At 38.5% G+C, this 19,285-nt stretch overlaps 1 protein-coding gene across 3 annotated transcripts in view; it reads left to right on the top strand.

Moving 5' to 3' along the window:
* Window positions 1–15,674, top strand: part of LOC126972713 (sodium/hydrogen exchanger 9B2-like) — a 58,070-nt gene extending 42,396 nt beyond the window's left edge. For 2 of the 3 annotated variants that reach the window (XM_050819620.1, XM_050819622.1), the window contains exons 10-11: window positions 13,798–13,984; window positions 15,539–15,674. In XM_050819620.1, coding sequence (XP_050675577.1) covers window positions 13,798–13,984; window positions 15,539–15,651 — 300 coding nt within the window. In that variant the 3' untranslated portion in view covers window positions 15,652–15,674. The remainder of the gene's footprint in view (window positions 1–13,797; window positions 13,985–15,538) is intronic. The other variant, XM_050819621.1, reaches the window with a different exon arrangement.
* Window positions 15,675–19,285: the final 3,611 nt, after the last annotated feature.

The raw sequence follows: 19,285 nt of genomic DNA, 5'->3' as shown, positions 1-19,285 counted from the left end.
GTTATTATTGACAACATCGTATTAGAAACCTCTAAAATGATGTGTTTCTCTACTATATTCTGCATGTATTATACATTTGAACCTTCCTCTTGAATCACTATCAATTAAGCATACAGAGGAACAGACAGTGGTGGGAGGCGATTTTGTTTTATACTATTTTGTGATATTTTCATATTAAATTAAATATACACTTAAATTGATTATGAAGTGTAAACGACTCAACTGTTTGAAATTGATAAAATTATTTATCAATAAATGAAAATTCGTTAGACAATGAGCGCGAGAAATTAATTGTTCACGGTGTTGTGTCCGAACTCGCAATACAATGGATACTCATTCACTTATATTTGTATACAAAACAGTAACACTTTGCACCTGCACAAAAGGTTTTTACAAATAATATCAATTAAAACGATAGTGAAAACCTTGAATACAATAGAGTCAAATATTTCTTTAAAACCTTTGACAGGTCGCTATTTAACATTAACAATAGCGTTAGGCGACGAAGATTGGACGGTTATGGTTAACAGTTAAAGTGATGACACCAATTAAAAATTATCAAATGGTGCTTTTGTTGCGTAAAGGCATAAAGGGCATTTATTTTCTCAAAATTAATACCTTTACAATTCTTTTTGATGTCATTTCTAATATACTAGACACTACTACTGCTTTGGAAACAAATGGCGCTCTGAGAAAGAAGAATAGGCGAAGAAACTCTCCCAGAATTTTATTTGCGCTCTTTTTAATCAAATATACAGTATTGTATTGTCATTTCTATTGCTATAAAATAATCATAATCTAGTCCCAGGCTGTCGGATCACTTAGATATTCAGCTTTGGAGTAGTAGGTTTTACGACGGAGCCATTTTTAAAAAACACATTTAAATTTATTTATAGATAATGCCGGAACAGTGACCGGGACTTTATTATAGAAGTGTATACATTTACCCTTAAAGCTATTATGTATCTTATGAAGCCTACTACAATTAGTTGCAAGAAATCCCATATTTCTAGTGTTAAAATAATGAAAATCACTATTATGAGCAAAATGGTGACGATTTTAGTGAACGTTTATTAAATTTTTCCGTGTACTTGTGTATGCCAACATCCTATTGTCTTTCTTTTAATTTGTACAAAATTTAACGGACTTTTATTATATTTTGAGTTCAATGTTAAACAGCGATTCCTAATGTAACGGTGGTGTCATATTACGATCCTCGAATTGTTGCCATATGGCTAGGCGGTACGCAAAGGGATAGGATATTAAACCGATCATACGTTTTGTTATATATAAATTTAATTTAGATAAATATCAAGTTGAATCTACTTGCCTTAAATTTATACAGATATCGGAGAGCATTAGAGTTGCTAATGGCAGTTTCTAGAATCTAGACGAAGAGATTGCGATTAGCGGTAATGACTGCGTAGCGACAATGTGACGGGTGAACTCAGTACTTACTCAGGATTACTTTATATTATTAAACTTAAGTTACGTCTCCTGTTTTATTGGCTGGATTTGAGGTCACAGACGTTGATCTAATTATTGAAAGATGTTATAAGATATACAGTTAGAAAGATTAAGTTACGACCTGGTGTATTTAATAATGGTGTCCTCTTATTCATAATGTTATGGCTAAGGATAATAAATTTGATATGAAAGAAAGAAAGAAAGAAAAATGTTTATTGACGTCATTATACATTCTGATTATAGTTCTTAAAGTTAAGTTACTATTCTAATTATGATCTAATGACGCCAATGGGCCCCAAACTCAGCATAGTTTTGGTTTCGAAAGAATCCACAACGCTGGTCTTCCGTGGAAACCCTAAGAGCGCTAATAACGCGCAGTCCTATCACACGAAGGTATACAAACTATTAATTATCTATGAGCACAGAGCACAAAAAATAGTGAAATTAGGATCTAAAATTAAAACCAAAACAATTGATTTATTTTTTCAGAAACAATACAATTCAACTTAGGATTGCCACACAACACAATCTTATTTTTTTAAATAGTTTAAATTTTCGGGTCACCTGTTGTTAAATGATCACCGCCGCCCACAATCTCTTGCAACACCAGAGGAATCACAGGAGCGTTGCCGGCTTTAAGGTACACCTTGTACGCGCTTTTTTTTTGAAAATTGATCTTTGTATATTAATGAGATATTTCTTGTATTTTAATTTAAATAGTAGGGCTATTAAGTTATAACGATATAACTTATTTTCACGGAACTTTATCTATTAAAATGTTCAATTATGTTAATCTATAACTTGGCTTATTAATAGCAGCACTAGTACAGATTGTCCGATTTTAAATTCTTAACTTTTACCACAATAATAGATTTCCAACGCAACGGGAAATGTTTTAAATACTTTAATGGAAGTGAAGTAAGAAATGCACATTATGAATCAACTTATTGTGAATGGGCTTAGGTAATCACCTCCCTCCATAAGACGGATCTCAAGTAATAACATAAACATTAAAATTTATACAGTAAAATAAGCGATAGCTATAATTTAAACACTAGAAATAACTACAAGTTTAAAGTGCCCCCCTACTAGGCTTTATAAAATAAACAATTATTGCTTACAATGGTATTAAATTTTACAAAAAATTACTAAAAAGTGTATCTGAATTATCAATAAATAAATTTTAATCTTTCATTCAACGCAGACTTATGTCGAAGGCTTATTACAGTATTGAAGATTACGTAAACGATATTACAATATGGAATTGAATAGTATTATAGTTTTTTATTTATTTAAAAAATATGAATTAATTTTAAACTTTTGTGTAAGTAATATGTATCTGAATTTTATTTTAAGTGATTGACGTTGACGAGCAATCTTTTTGTTTTATGTTAATAAAATATTTTTGACTTTGACTTTAACAATGATAAGGCTTTAATTCAATTATTAGCAACTGTCAACTGGCTTGAAGTGAAGTACTGTCTCGCCTTGCTGAGTACACTAACCTTATTAGAGGCCAATTTGGCATTCTGCAAGTGACCACTGAATTAAGCGTCACTCGCTATCTCGACGTAATATTATATTTATTGTCTTATTGATAATGACTAAGCGGAGATTTATAAAATGGTATTCATGGCATCATCAATAGAGCATGGCAATACTTCAAGCCGGCCCACATTCTAGCGCTCTACAAAGCGCAGGTCCAGCCACACATGGAGTATTGCTATCATCTCTGATCTGGTGCACCCCAGTATCTGCTCGATCCATTTGACTTCGTGCAACGTAGAGCATCTCGAATTGTCGGGGACTCAGTGCTCTGTGAACGGCTGGATCACTTGGCGTTGCGTAGAGACGTCGCTTCATTGTGTGTCTTCTACCGCATTTATCATGGGGAGTGTTCCGAAGAGCTGTTTAAGCTGATTCCTGCCGCCGAATTTCACCTTCGCACGACACGCCACAAGTAAGGATATCATCCACACCATCTGGATGTGTGGCGGTCCTCCACAGTGCGGTTTTCAAGAAGCTTTCTCCCTCGTACTACAAAGCTGTGGAATGAGCTTCCTTGTGCGGTGTTTCCGGGACGATACGACATGGGTAAGGTACCCAAAAAAAGCACGTACACCTTCCTTAAAGTCCGGCAACACTCTTGTGATTCCTCTGATGTTGCAAGAGAATGTGGGCAGCGGTGATCACATAACACCAGGTGACCCGTACGCTCGTTTGTCCTCCTACTCCATAAAAAAAAAATTCACATTCGCATATTAGAGCTAAAACGCTCTTTATCTCTTCGATAAAGCTGACGTGACTTATTGTAGCTAGGACCCTTCTATAAACCTATTTTAAGCACTCGAACGCAAAAGAACATGGCCGACATCGATCAGCTGTTCGTTAAATAATGTGATAAATAGCTTCCCGCCAAAGAGTATAATAATATATAGGAAGAGAGCCCTCTCTACGCATTATGGGCTGTCTATTTGAAAGCTGGCGTCATCTGGAGATTGGCCACGAAAATAACTATATATAAGCTCGAAATTATAAAATTCATTTTTAATGTTCTGACGCAATTAAATAACTAACTCTACTTTTTAATGTAGGTATTGCAATTTTTACCATGATGAAATTGCGCGTAGAGTTAGTTATCGAATTTTGTCACAACATAGAACATAAAAAATAGATTTAGTAGTGTAAATATGCAAAATGGAACACGAGAGCTACATACATGTACAAGCGCTAGGCGTAGCCGCCATTTAATGACCAGTGGGTAGTAATAGAAATAAAGAAAAATTGAAAGGTTTAAAATCGAGTGACAGCTGCCAAAGCTTTCATTTTCGGGCCAACTAACAGATGGCACTACAGTCTTTTGAAAACGTCACTTTAAGGCATCTGTCCCACCCCTGCTTCCCGCTCAATGTTGTTGGATAACCGTCATAGATTGACATCCGACAGACTTCAAAACTTTGATACTTGAAGTTTGATATTATTTTGACATCGACTTTTGACAACTGACAAACCATTGACATTTAAAAGATTGACAGTTCCTCATTAAATTAGTTAAAATAATGTTTTTTGTACGATATGGCAACATTACAATAAGGAATTTTATCAAACGTTTGATAGGCTTAAAACACGTTTTAACTAATATAGATTTATACCTTCGAAAAGCGTTTTATTATGAATAAGGCTGTTAGTAAATATTAAAATTATCTACGCGCTTTCTAAAACACAGATATAATGCTAGACAACGAAATATATACAATGAACATACTACAATACATATATATAATATCATCTATACATATTCACATATCCGCTAATCTTGATACAGAACTCGACTCACACTTTACTGGGCGTAATGAACAAATCCGACACTCCACCGTAAATCTACTTCATTGGTATTGATATATACTAGTATTCGTCGGAATTCCACCAAAACACGAATGCAATCACAGATTTGAATAACCAATAAAATCTACATACATACTACGGCCTCGGCCTAAAACTCTCAAAACTTCACGAGCTTCGTATTCGCTCACAGTCAGTTGATTAGCCCGACTACACTTTTGAATTATATGCTTAATTAGAAGTAATTTATGTCCACATTATCTCTTATCATATATTCTCATGATAAGTTTAAGTTCAGACCCTTATACTATTACGGTCCTCACAATACATAATATATTTGTTATTTATGCAACTGTTGTGTAATATGGGGTATTAAAACATGAATGTGGTTGAGTGTTTTAATAACTAAATATCAACAGTTGCATACAAGACTTTATCGACCCATAATATGAAGCCTCTATAAAAGATTCTGAAACAGTTAGCTATGCTAACATTAAAATTTTATATCAATATTAAAATTGAATATCTAAATGATCGGACTGCCTGGGATTAGATTGTGATTATTTTATAGCGATAGAAATGACTGTACAATATTGTATATTTTTATTGAAAAGAGCGCAAAAAAAGAATGCTGGAAGAGTTTCTTGCGCCGCTTCTTCTCTCTCAGAGCGCCATTTGTTTCAGAAGCGGTAGTAGTATCTAGTAGTTATTAGAAATGACATCAAAAAGAATTCTAAAAGAATCAATTTTGATCAAGCTCTGTAGTACCGATCGGTGGCAGATCACAGCCCTGGTTCGATGCGTCAGTTAAAGCAGCATCTGACTGCAAAAAACAGGCGTATCGAACTTGGGTTGCGGCGCTGGGCACAAAGGATCCGAACTGCAAAGTTCTTAAGAGGAAATATAACCGTGCCTCCAGATTTTTTAAGCGGCAAATCGCCCGTGCGAAGTCAAAGCACGTCGTCAAAATCGGCGAGCAGCTTTCCAGTTACCCGACCAGAACACGCAAGTTCTGGTCGTTGTCGAAAGCTGCTCTCGGTAACTTCAACCAGCCGTCCATGCCGCCGTTGCACATGAGGAATGACACCCTGGCCCATACGGCAAAAGAGAAAGCAGATCTCCTGTGCGCTCTTTACGCCTCCAACTCAACTCTTGATGACAACGGACTAACACCGCCGACCATCCCGCGCTGTCAGAGCTCTATGCCTGAAGTTCAGTTCAGACAGAAAACTGTTAGGCGAGCTCTGTTTTCGTTGGACGTCAGGAAGTTGAGCGGGCCGGCTGGTATTTCTCCAATCGTGCTTAGAACGTGTGCCCCTGAGTTGACGCCGGTGCTAACGCGTTTATTCCGGCACTCTTATTCCAAAGGCATAGTCCCTGACTCATGGAAGTCAGCCCTTGTCCATCCGATCCAAAAAAAGGAGACCGTTCGGATCCGGCAAACTACAGGCCTATTGCTATAACCTCCCTGGTCTCCAAAATCATGGAGAGCATAATTAGCCGCCAACTTCTGGTATACCTAGAGGGTCACCAGTTGATCAACGACCGACAATACGGCTTTCGCCATGGTCTGTCGGCAGGTGATCTTCTGGTATACCTAACACATAGATGGGCGGCAGCTATTGAAAGGAAGGGGGAAGGCCTGGCAGTTAGCCTGGACATAGCGAAGGCCTTTGATCGTGTATGGCACAAGGTGCTCCTCTCAAAACTTCCATCATTTGGGCTTCCCGAGAGCTTGTGCAAGTGGACCTCCAGCTTCCTCACTGGGCGTAGCATACAGGTCGTTGTCGACGGATATTGCTCGAACCCGAAGCCCGTGAATGCTTGAGTGCCCCAAGGATGTGTGCTATCTCCTACGCTGTTTCTTCTGCATATCAATGATATGTTGGACACCTCCAACATGCATTGCTATGCAGATGACAGGACTGGTGATGCCGTATACACGGGCCATGCAGCTCTCTCTCGGGAAATCGTCGACCAGTGCCGGGAGAAACTTGTGTCTTCTATCGAGTCCTCTCTCGAGAAGGTCGCGGAATGGGGTAAATTGAACCTTATCCAATTTAACCCCCAGAAGACTCAAGTTTGCGCGTTTACCACTAAAAAACCCCATTTGTCGTATTACCACTCTTCGATAACACTTCCCTTAAATCCTCGCCTAGTTATCGGAATACTGGGTCTCGAAATCTCGAGCGAATGCCAATTGCGTGGCCATCTGGAGGGCAAAGCCAAATTGGCTTCGAAGAAGCTGGGCGTCATCAATAGAGCACGGCAATACATCAAGCCGGCCCATATTCTAGCGCTCTACAAAGCGCAGGTCCGGCCACACATTGCTGTATTGTATATAAAGTATTGCTGTCATCTCTGGTCTGGCGCACCCCAGTATCAGCTCGATCCATTTGACCGCGTGCAACGCAGAGCAGCTCGAATTGTCGGGGACCCAGTGCTCTGTGAACGGCTGGATCACTTGGCGTTGCGTAGAGAAGTCGCTTCATTGTGTGTCTTCTACGGCATTTATCATAGGGAGTGTTCCGAAGAGCTGTTTAACGTGATTCCTGCCACCGAATTCCACCTTCGCACGAGACGCCACAAGTTAGGATATCATCGCCACCATCTGAATGTGTGGCGGTCCCCCACAGTGCGGTTTTCAAGGAGCTTTCTTCCACGTACTACAAAGCTGTGGAATGAGCTTCCTTGTGCGGTGTTTCCGGGACGATACGACATGGGTACCTTCAAAAAAAGCGCGTACACCTTCCTTACGCTCTTGTGATTCCTCTGGTGATGCAAGAGAATGGTGGCGGCGGTGATCACTTAACACCAGGTGACACGTACGCTCGTTTGTCCTCCTATTCCATAAAAAAAGGAGCCTCCCATTGGAAAAAAAATACTAATGTACTCTTGTGTTCGAATATGACGAGTGTAGATCGCGGTATACACCGTAGATCTATTTGTGAGAAGTTACTCATGAATGACGGGCACGGTATAACCATTGCATGGTTGCCTCGCACGAGATGGATGCTATATTTTTTTTATGAAAATAAAGGACGAGACGAGTAGGACGTTCAGCTGTTGGTAATGGATACGCCCCGCCCATTACAATGCAGTGTCGCTCAGGATTATTGAGAAACCCAAAAATTCTGAGTGGCATTATAACTGCGCTCGTCATCTTGAGACATAAGTTTGTTGTCAAGTTTCATTTGTAATTTTACTAGATACGGCGCCCTTCAGACCAAAATACAGAAATGCTTACGCATTAGGTGCTGCTTCGCGGCAGAAATAAGCGCCGTTGTGGTACCCATAAACTAGCCGGCATCTGGTGCAAAGGAGCGTCCCACTGGTGGGATGGGATAGAGAATATTAAATTTATTTTCTATTTTTTAGTTGAATTTTATATAAAGCGTGCTTTTTAGTTTTTTTAACTATTATTTATTTTTTAATTTTTTAGTCAAATTAGTGTAATGTCATCGGTTCTCGATAAATCTACAAAGTTTGAACGAAATCTAGCCGTTTAAAGTGGGTCAAAATCGCGCCCAAAGAAGTCGGTTACAAACATACAAACATACAGGTGAAGCTTATAAAAAGCGTATAAAATGTCATCAAGGAAACTATAATTTGTAATTATCACATGATACAAACCACTAGGTAAAGAAATGATACTAGACATTGAATTATAGCCCAGTATGCTATCAGGGAATTAGTAACTAAGACAAAATCTACAGTAGTCGATACATACGCATCTTTATCTCCTTGTGTTTATAAATAAGATAGTATACTTTGTTTAAGAATTTATTAAAATTACCTTGACGCAATTCTACATTCTTCTAAGCGTCATAACAAATCAGAGATTATATTGGCAACTCTATAAAAGAGCCTGCCTTCAAAAAAATTGTAAAATTTTCTTTATTTTTAGATATATCATTGTTAAATACTACATAATCTGAAACACAAATAAATGATAATATTGATTATCAAATATTTATCAAAGTATTTCAGATTAAGATATTGTGACATGGCGCTTAAATAAATTGTTTTTGGACTGTTTTTAGCACATGCTATTTCTTTGGTTGGTTAAAAGGGATTAGTTATCACGCGATTAACTCACAGCCGTATCTTAATATCTATTTTGAATGTATGAAATAAATGGAAGTTTTGTTTAATTTTTTTTTAGAAAAAATTTAAGTCGAAAAAGACGTTAAGTGGTTCTTGAAAAACCCAGAATTGTGAGTGGCATCACAATTACGTAACCTCAACGTAACCTTGAGTATCTTATGCCCAGTAACTTCACGAGCTACTGTACCCATGGAATTGAAAGACAATAATGCTTGCACACTACTTGTCGGCAGAAAAAGGTGCCCCTAGTCCCTTTTATCTATCTATTCTCTATCCCATCCCACCAGTGGGACGCTCCTTTGCACCAGATGCCGGCTAGTTTATGGGTACCACAACGGCGCTTATTTCTGCCGCGAAGCAGCACCTAATGCGTAAGCATTTCTGTATTTTGGTCTGAAGGGCGCCGTATCTAGTAAAATTACAAATGAAACTTGACAACAAACTTATGTCTCAAGATGACGAGCGCAGTTATAATGCCACTCAGAATTTTTGGGTTTCTCAATAATCCTGAGCGACACTGCATTGTAATGGGCGGGGCGTATCCATTACCAACAGCTGAACGTCCTACTCGTCTCGTCCTTTATTTTCATAAAAAAAATATAGCATCCATCTCGTGCGAGGCAACCATGCAATGGTTATACCGTGCCCGTCATTCATGAGTAACTTCTCACAAATAGATCTACGGTGTATACCGCGATCTACACTCGTCATATTCGAACACAAGAGTACATTAGTATTTTTTTTCCAATGGGAGGCTCCTTTTTTTATGGAATAGGAGGACAAACGAGCGTACGTGTCACCTGGTGTTAAGTGATCACCGCCGCCACCATTCTCTTGCATCACCAGAGGAATCACAAGAGCGTAAGGAAGGTGTACGCGCTTTTTTTGAAGGTACCCATGTCGTATCGTCCCGGAAACACCGCACAAGGAAGCTCATTCCACAGCTTTGTAGTACGTGGAAGAAAGCTCCTTGAAAACCGCACTGTGGGGGACCGCCACACATTCAGATGGTGGCGATGATATCCTAACTTGTGGCGTCTCGTGCGAAGGTGGAATTCGGTGGCAGGAATCACGTTAAACAGCTCTTCGGAACACTCCCTATGATAAATGCCGTAGAAGACACACAATGAAGCGACTTCTCTACGCAACGCCAAGTGATCCAGCCGTTCACAGAGCACTGGGTCCCCGACAATTCGAGCTGCTCTGCGTTGCACGCGGTCAAATGGATCGAGCTGATACTGGGGTGCGCCAGACCAGAGATGACAGCAATACTTTATATACAATACAGCAATGTGTGGCCGGACCTGCGCTTTGTAGAGCGCTAGAATATGGGCCGGCTTGATGTATTGCCGTGCTCTATTGATGACGCCCAGCTTCTTCGAAGCCAATTTGGCTTTGCCCTCCAGATGGCCACGCAATTGGCATTCGCTCGAGATTTCGAGACCCAGTATTCCGATAACTAGGCGAGGATTTAAGGGAAGTGTTATCGAAGAGTGGTAATACGACAAATGGGGTTTTTTAGTGGTAAACGCGCAAACTTGAGTCTTCTGGGGGTTAAATTGGATAAGGTTCAATTTACCCCATTCCGCGACCTTCTCGAGAGAGGACTCGATAGAAGACACAAGTTTCTCCCGGCACTGGTCGACGATTTCCCGAGAGAGAGCTGCATGGCCCGTGTATACGGCATCACCAGTCCTGTCATCTGCATAGCAATGCATGTTGGAGGTGTCCAACATATCATTGATATGCAGAAGAAACAGCGTAGGAGATAGCACACATCCTTGGGGCACTCAAGCATTCACGGGCTTCGGGTTCGAGCAATATCCGTCGACAACGACCTGTATGCTACGCCCAGTGAGGAAGCTGGAGGTCCACTTGCACAAGCTCTCGGGAAGCCCAAATGATGGAAGTTTTGAGAGGAGCACCTTGTGCCATACACGATCAAAGGCCTTCGCTATGTCCAGGCTAACTGCCAGGCCTTCCCCCTTCCTTTCAATAGCTGCCGCCCATCTATGTGTTAGGTATACCAGAAGATCACCTGCCGACAGACCATGGCGAAAGCCGTATTGTCGGTCGTTGATCAACTGGTGACCCTCTAGGTATACCAGAAGTTGGCGGCTAATTATGCTCTCCATGATTTTGGAGACCAGGGAGGTTATAGCAATAGGCCTGTAGTTTGCCGGATCCGAACGGTCTCCTTTTTTTGGATCGGATGGACAAGGGCTGACTTCCATGAGTCAGGGACTATGCCTTTGGAATAAGAGTGCCGGAATAAACGCGTTAGCACCGGCGTCAACTCAGGGGCACACGTTCTAAGCACGATTGGAGAAATACCAGCCGGCCCGCTCAACTTCCTGACGTCCAACGAAAACAGAGCTCGCCTAACAGTTTTCTGTCTGAACTGAACTTCAGGCATAGAGCTCTGACAGCGCGGGATGGTCGGCGGTGTTAGTCCGTTGTCATCAAGAGTTGAGTTGGAGGCGTAAAGAGCGCACAGGAGATCTGCTTTCTCTTTTGCCGTATGGGCCAGGGTGTCATTCCTCATGTGCAACGGCGGCATGGACGGCTGGTTGAAGTTACCGAGAGCAGCTTTCGACAACGACCAGAACTTGCGTGTTCTGGTCGGGTAACTGGAAAGCTGCTCGCCGATTTTGACGACGTGCTTTGACTTCGCACGGGCGATTTGCCGCTTAAAAAATCTGGAGGCACGGTTATATTTCCTCTTAAGAACTTTGCAGTTCGGATCCTTTGTGCCCAGCGCCGCAACCCAAGTTCGATACGCCTGTTTTTTGCAGTCAGATGCTGCTTTAACTGACGCATCGAACCAGGGCTGTGATCTGCCACCGATCGGTACTACAGAGCTTGGTATAAAAATATCCATGCCCTGCAGTATCACATCGGCTACTGCAACGGCGCAGGCACTAAGATCATCCGAAGGGAAACAAACCCTGCCCCAAAGGTAGGATGCAAAAAAGGAACGCAACCTATCCCAATCTGCTGACTTGTAGTGCCAAACGCGGCGGGTTGCTGGTGGTCTGTGACGTTGGCGTCGGATGGGCACTACACTCCTGACCAGGCAATGGTCGGACGTTCCGAGAGGGGCGTCGACAAAGACCTGGTAACCATCGGGATGTGTAGTCAGCAGAAGATCTAATAAGGACGACATGTGGCTATCCACATCCGGGAGCCGCGTTGGCGACTTAACCAATTGGGACAGACCATACACCAATGCAAAATTATGCACAGATCGCCCTGCGTAGTCTGTGGTACGTGATCCAAGCCATTCGGCATTGTGCCCGTTGAAATCACCCAAGACTACGATTTCTGCGGAGGGGATCTGTGCATGAACGTCGTCAATTGCCGTTTGAACGCAGCCCATGAGGTGATCGGTTTCTGCGTTACCACTATGGGACCTGTAGACGCACGCATAGATGCAGACGCGGGAATGGCCTCCGGTCCTCGACACTAACCTTTGAGAAACATAGCGGCACTAAGCCGCTACTTCACGCCGGTATTCTGTGCGAGTGTGGTAAGTAACCCGGCCGAGTCTGGCCCGATTGTGCTGACGTCAAAAGACGGTAGCGTAACTCTCCCACTTTCAATAAGCCCGTAGTCGCCTCTTACGACACCCTAGGGCCTGGGACTACCCTATTCTTTTTACGCCCCGGGGAAGCACAGGGCACTTTTCACAGGTCCTTTGCACAGGATGCCGGCTAGATTATGGGGACCACAACTGCGCCTATTTCTACTGTGAAGAAATAATGTGTAAGCATTATTGTGTTTCAGAAGGGTGCCGTAGCTACTGAAATTACTGGGAAAATGAGATTTAACATCTTATGTCTGGAGGTGATGAGCGCAATTGCAGTAGCACTCAGAAATTTTTAGTTTTTGAAGACTCCTGAGCGGTACTGCCTTGAAATAGGCAGAGCGTATCAATTACCAACATTATTGTCTTAAAAAAACATCTTGAGGATTATGTGTGGTGGCAGTACTGGCCAGACGAACGCTGTCCATGCAGTTCGTTAGTAAATTACAACTGTTATAAAAAACATAGCAACACTGGACATTGGTTGTGATAGGCTCCCACTTTTTCTAAAAAATGTAGCGACGCTCTGGCCAATTAATTAGTGTTTAACTTTCTATTATATTCATTATTTGTTATTGTTCAGAAAACCATATTCTTCCAACTAATACTTATTATATAACTTATTTTTAAGATACTTAAGTAGTTTTTAGTCACCTTAAATGCAAATTAACCACTGTTATTTTTATGGAATGATGTGTTCTCTTATAATTGGTAGTACATACAAATATGTAGTTATAAGGCATGTGTTAGATGTAAATTAATATGTACAACTGTTGGAGATCCATACAAATAAAGAAATAAACTGTTATAATTAAAACTATATTTGTACAAGTATTCCCAACGTTGAAGTGTTGTACGAACATGCATTTTAGACGCTACAGCTTCGGTCAGCAACAGACGGACCGCCAAACATTTTAATGTATTGTAGGTACAAATTATTATATAGAGAAGGTATACTATACCCTTACTTATTGAAAAATTATAAAGCGAAAAAAAAATATTAAAATTGCATAAACTAGCTATCAATGTAGCTTCTATGTTTGGCTCGACATACGTATGTGAAACATCTTGCTCAGAGATGACGTTTTTAAGAAAAAAATATCTTTCAAGATTGACGTACGCCCACCTTAAAAGACACGCTTCGAATCTGCTAGTTCTACTCGAGAACCAAACGATAACCTCGATAAAAAAATTCCACATTGTCCGGACCCCACCTAAAATTACTTAACGATCACTGGGCTATGGTAAGTGTATTTGACAAAATGGGAATCTAATGATATTTTTTTACTTTACAGGCTGTTCTAGTGAGGGTGGCGACAGATTCATTATGGCAAGAAGGTGCTACAGATCAAGACAGAAAGATAGCGGCACAACACTCAAATATAATAGTTATTTCGATACTGATAACGTCTACAATCGGATCACTTCTGACAACATTAACGGGACCATTGTTACTGTCGGAGTCAAAAGTCAGTGCTGATGGTAAATCGATTATTTGAACACTTTAATGCATGTAAAGAATTTAATATATTTGATCATTTACTCTATCTATACAATATTTTATTTTAAAGGAGGACAGTCTTAAATTATATGTAAATAATAATAAATTAGAATGTAAAAAAAAGGCCAATAAAATCAATAATAAAAACTATTTTTTGAAAAATTTAATTTCTAGTGCTCGTATTACCTGCTTATGTATGTATATATATATATGAGCAAGTAAGACTATTTTTATACTATATAGTCTAGTCTTGTATATATACTATATATAGGGTTTCCCAAAGTTATGGGACATGAAGGGAAACTGCCTTAAATATCGAAGATAGGCTATTTTACTGAAAGAAGACTTTATGTTATTTTTAAAAGTTCGTAATTCTGCATTTAAAGATTTTCTAAATATTACTTATCTCGTCTGGGAATCGAACCGACTTAAATGTAAAAAAATCACCCCAATGTTACTTAAGAAGAGTTATTAGTTTGTGGCCATTCTTTCGATTGGCATCATAAAAGTAATGGGTGTTTTTTTTTTTACATTTAAGTCGGTTCGATTCCCAGACTAGGCAAGTAATTTTTAGAAAATCTTTGAATGCAGAAGTACTAACTTTTAAAAATAACATAAAGTCTACTTTCAGTAAAATAGCCTATCTTCGATATTTAAGGTACTTTCCCTTCATGTCCCATAACTTTGGGACATCCTGTATATATGATACTCAATGTTAAAATCGTTAACTATATATAATAAAACATTGTTGTTGTGTCTTGATCTTAACTATACCCTTATAACTGTTTAAATTTTCATTTTGTTAGTTGTAATTTTCTGGTTTTCACTTTTGGTTTAAAATATCTTTGTTGTTTTTTTTTAATTATCGTCCATTGTAAACATAATTAGTATTCAATTTATGGAACTGTTTTGTCTTCTAGATTATGTATATTTGTAACCTTACTATTGTAAAAGACTGTTTTGTTCCTGACTAAATAAATAAATATTTATGCATGCATATTTATCATACAAACGTTCATACATTTACTTGTAACTTACTATCAATTGAAGCTCTACGTTGTAGTTAAATAACTTTTATGTGAAATATTTGGTCAAAATGTTCTCAAACATGTTGGACTCAAATTTAGAGATCACCTGAGTTGAGCCAAATCAAGCCACATCTTTATATACCTCCCACTGCACTTTCAATTCAAATTCAAATTCAAATATTTTTTGTTCAAAATAAGATGTGACATCACTTATTGAAAGTCAAAAAACTACCACCCATTCCAAAATGAATGCCTCAGACCTGAGAAGAATGGGCGCAACAAACTCAGCGGGCTTTTTTTTTTCATCGAATAAATATGTTTACACAGTAATATTGTACAATTAATCTTATTATTTAATAGCCAGAGGGTGGTCACTCCATTCCCAATCTGTGGTATCATTAAGAAAGTCATTTATGTTATAGTAACCTTTACCTAAACATTTTACAGATTGAAGTTTCACTCATTTTATCTCCTATACTATACTAAACGTAAATTTTTGAATTACAGGCTTACAGACAACACAAAGCCCAGGAGCGTTACCGGAATCGCAGTACAATAGATGTGACGTCACAAAACCACCAAACAAAAGAGCTTCAGTACAATTTATAGATATGAAATAAATTATTTATTTATGCAGAAAAAATTGTTTTATTTTAATGAGATGGTATTGAGCTTACACACTTATAGTATGTATACGATCTCTTATTTTATCTTTTTCACACAGATTTCATGTCATGCTGTCAATCGATGTAACATTCTATATTTGAATATGTCTATATTTTTAAATTAATATGGTGTAAACAATGACATTTTATACAAATTGCGTATATATATATAAATACAAATCCGAAATGGAACATGCAACAAATTAAACCATAATTTTTAAGCTTCGACTGCTATGTGTATACATTGCCGCAATTACTCTAGTTGCTTAAAATATTCTTAGTCAATATGCAGCAATGTATAACATTTACTCAGTTTAGGTTAAATAAGTTTATGCATATGTTATACGTTTGTTTAATTTAGAATATTCGGATAGTGACAGTTGACACACGGCTAATGAGAAAAGAGTTTTTTTTTTAATGAAAATACGGGATGAGACAAGCAGGACGTTCAGCTGATGGTAATTGACAAGCCCTGCCCATTACAATGCAGTGCCGCTCAGGATTCTTGAAAAGCACAACATTCTGAGCAGCACTACAATAACGCTCGTCACCTTGAGACATAAGATAAATAAGATGTCAAGTCTCAAGATCGAAACACAGTAAAGTTTACACATGACTGCTTCATGGCAGAAAAAGGCGCGGCGCTCTTCAAATCGAAACACAGTAAAGTTTACACATGACTGCTTCACGGCAGAAATAGGTGCCGTTGTGGTACCCTAAATCTAGCCGGCATCGTGTGCAATGGAGCCTCCCACTGGTAAAAGTGTGCTAACCGTGGCATTTACCTGGAGTTTGTATAGTTCAAATTAGTAATTTTAATTCTTCAAATAGTTTCGGTCTAGTGAACAATCCAATTTCTTTAATTACAATATGTTATATTATAATATTGAGGTTTCTTTCTCTTTAGTCTGTTTAACCCTAAGATTTAAACGATAAAAGAAAAAAGATAAAAGATTTTAAACCATAAGATTTCAGGCGAGTGCGTTTAGCTGGGCTCTAATACGTTTTGCGTAAGACTTTAAGTTTAAAACAGGAGATGTTTTACTTTTGGTGCTTTTAGGTCGCGGTGAAGTTTTCTTGTTGGTGATATACCAAAGATAATACCAAAGAATTCGTTATGAGCCGTAGTATTTTAGACTGAAAGTATGGAAGGATTTCCAGAGATGAATTTTGGCGAGACAATACGTCCTGAGGATGCCTCGTGTAGAGGTGAAACACGAGTCGAATTGTTTAAAGACAAATATTTGCGGAATTAACACTAAAGAAAACTCAAATCATTTGTATAATTATGAATTTCCGCAAAGTAACGCCTACTTCAATATTTTTTTTTTTGTAAGTATTGTGACATTAGCCAGTACATCTTTCTGAGTTGTATGCCAAATGCTTTTGTTTTATTGAAAATATGTTATATAATGATTCCTCTGGTGTCGCAAGAGAATGTGAGCGGCGGTGATCACTTAACACGGGTCACCACCCGTACTCTCGTTTGTCCTCCTATTCCATAAAAAAAATTACTCTCGCTTCTGGGGTTAACTACATAAATTTATATTGATGATAAAATTTCGCGTGGTTCTAGTCCCGCATCGATCATAAATTTTGTTTTCAAATTCAATTTGAGCAGAAAAACATTACTTCTATCACATTCAAAAAATACCAACACGACGTCCCATAGACGACATAAGAGATCAGAAAAACGATTCAAAGCTCGGTTATTGAAATGCCGTAAGCTGGATATGAATTAAAATATTCATTTCAGTTCGCCAATATAGGATCGCGATTGAATAACGGGAATTGGATCGGAGTACCAACTCTTGGCTTTATCCTCGTGTATCTCTAAAACAAGATTTTTATAGGATCACTTCATTGGCCGTCTCTCTGTTCCCTCTCATTATTCAGGAACGCATAGAGGTGAAGTACCACTGATTAACACACAATACGAATGTCTAAAGATATCTCATAATGTTTTAGATAGATGTAGATTTAATTATATGGACACCGTTTATGGCCCACGACTACTTAGTAAAACTAAAAATGCCATACAGCGAGTGCAAAATGCGTGCGCTAGATTTTGCTGGAATATTCCTCCCCGTAGTCACGTTACACCATATCTCAAAGAGGCAAAAGTACTCAAGATGGACGGAAGAAGGCATTTACATCTTGCTGTGTTACTCTTTGGCATAATTGCTTGGAAAACACCAGCATACTTACATCAAAAGCTAGAATGGCTTGGACAGCATAAAGCTTTGAATATGGATACGAGGTCAGCTTTTCGGATATTAGCTATTCCAAGCCACCGAACTGCTGCGTTTCGGGGAAGTTTTAGATATCAAGCCACCAAGTGCTGGAATGATTTGCCACCTCCACTTCAACTTAGTAATACCATTCAAAATTTCAAAATAAAAACTAAAAATTACCTACTTAATGATATTTATAAACCTGTTTAACTGATTGTATCTCTTTTAAATTTAATATTATAATATTAACATTTATACTAACCATAATATATATTAAAACTTATTTATTATGAATAACCTCATTTTTTATGATTTTTCCGTCGTTAGAAGATCTACATGATCTTCTTTTAACGTTAATATATTATTATATTAATATATTTTTTTAAGAGTTAAATTAAAAAATTAGATCTATACTGCATTTATTTATTTATATTCATAATTATAATTTAAAAATTACTAGTCGCTGCTACTCCCAGACTCAATAATGTTGGGGCTACTGAAAACCAGTGCTACATTGGCACCACGCTATTGCAGCTTTTTACTGAGTTAGCTCCATTTGGTGACATTCACTGCCGCACAGTACCTTTTTAGTTTTAAGCTATAAATTGTATTATTTAATTTGTTTTATTTGTTAGTTCTAAGAAATTATTACTTATTTTGGTTTGTATCATTTTAATAATTGTGTGGTGGTGGTTTTTGTTATCAATAAATTTTTATTCTATTCTATTCTATTCTATTCTATTCTATTAAGGTTTGGCGTAGTCGCAAAGTGCGGCAACTAATATTACGCCCAAGTGGGCGTACTCGAGCCAGTCTCGAACAATGTGTGACGTTGACGTGCCAAATGTTCTGTTAACGCTACCCGGCATTTGAATATCAATTATTAGCAAAGTTCAACAGAACATGTGGCACGTTAATTTCACACATTGTTCGAGACTGGCTCGAGTACGCACACTTAGCCGTAGTATTAGTTGCCGCACTTTGCGACTACGCCTGCGGTATCTAGTTTGAGCGCAGCGGAGACCAATCATTAATCTAAGATTGTGTTAGTAACTTCAATAAAACCAGTGACATTCAATAAGGTGTCTGTTACACACCTTATCTTAATAATATACGGTCAATCACTTCTTACACGACATATATTACGATATTACCGATATCTTAATCCACATTTATGAATAAACACATTTATTTAACACAGCGGCAACGTGACGTCACTAATCCTAAAAATAAAATGACAATTCATTTAATTATTTGGAAAGTTACTAAATATAATATCTTTATTACTTTATCCGTTAAATTATCGCTATTTATCAGATAAAAGCTATTTATAGCATTGAACTTCATATTCATGT

This window comes from Leptidea sinapis, chromosome 27 (assembly GCF_905404315.1).
Source record: "Leptidea sinapis chromosome 27, ilLepSina1.1, whole genome shotgun sequence".
NCBI classification, from domain to species: domain Eukaryota; kingdom Metazoa; phylum Arthropoda; class Insecta; order Lepidoptera; family Pieridae; genus Leptidea; species Leptidea sinapis.
Note: the sequence above shows the minus strand (reverse complement) of the source record. Positions and strands in the feature narration are given on the sequence as shown.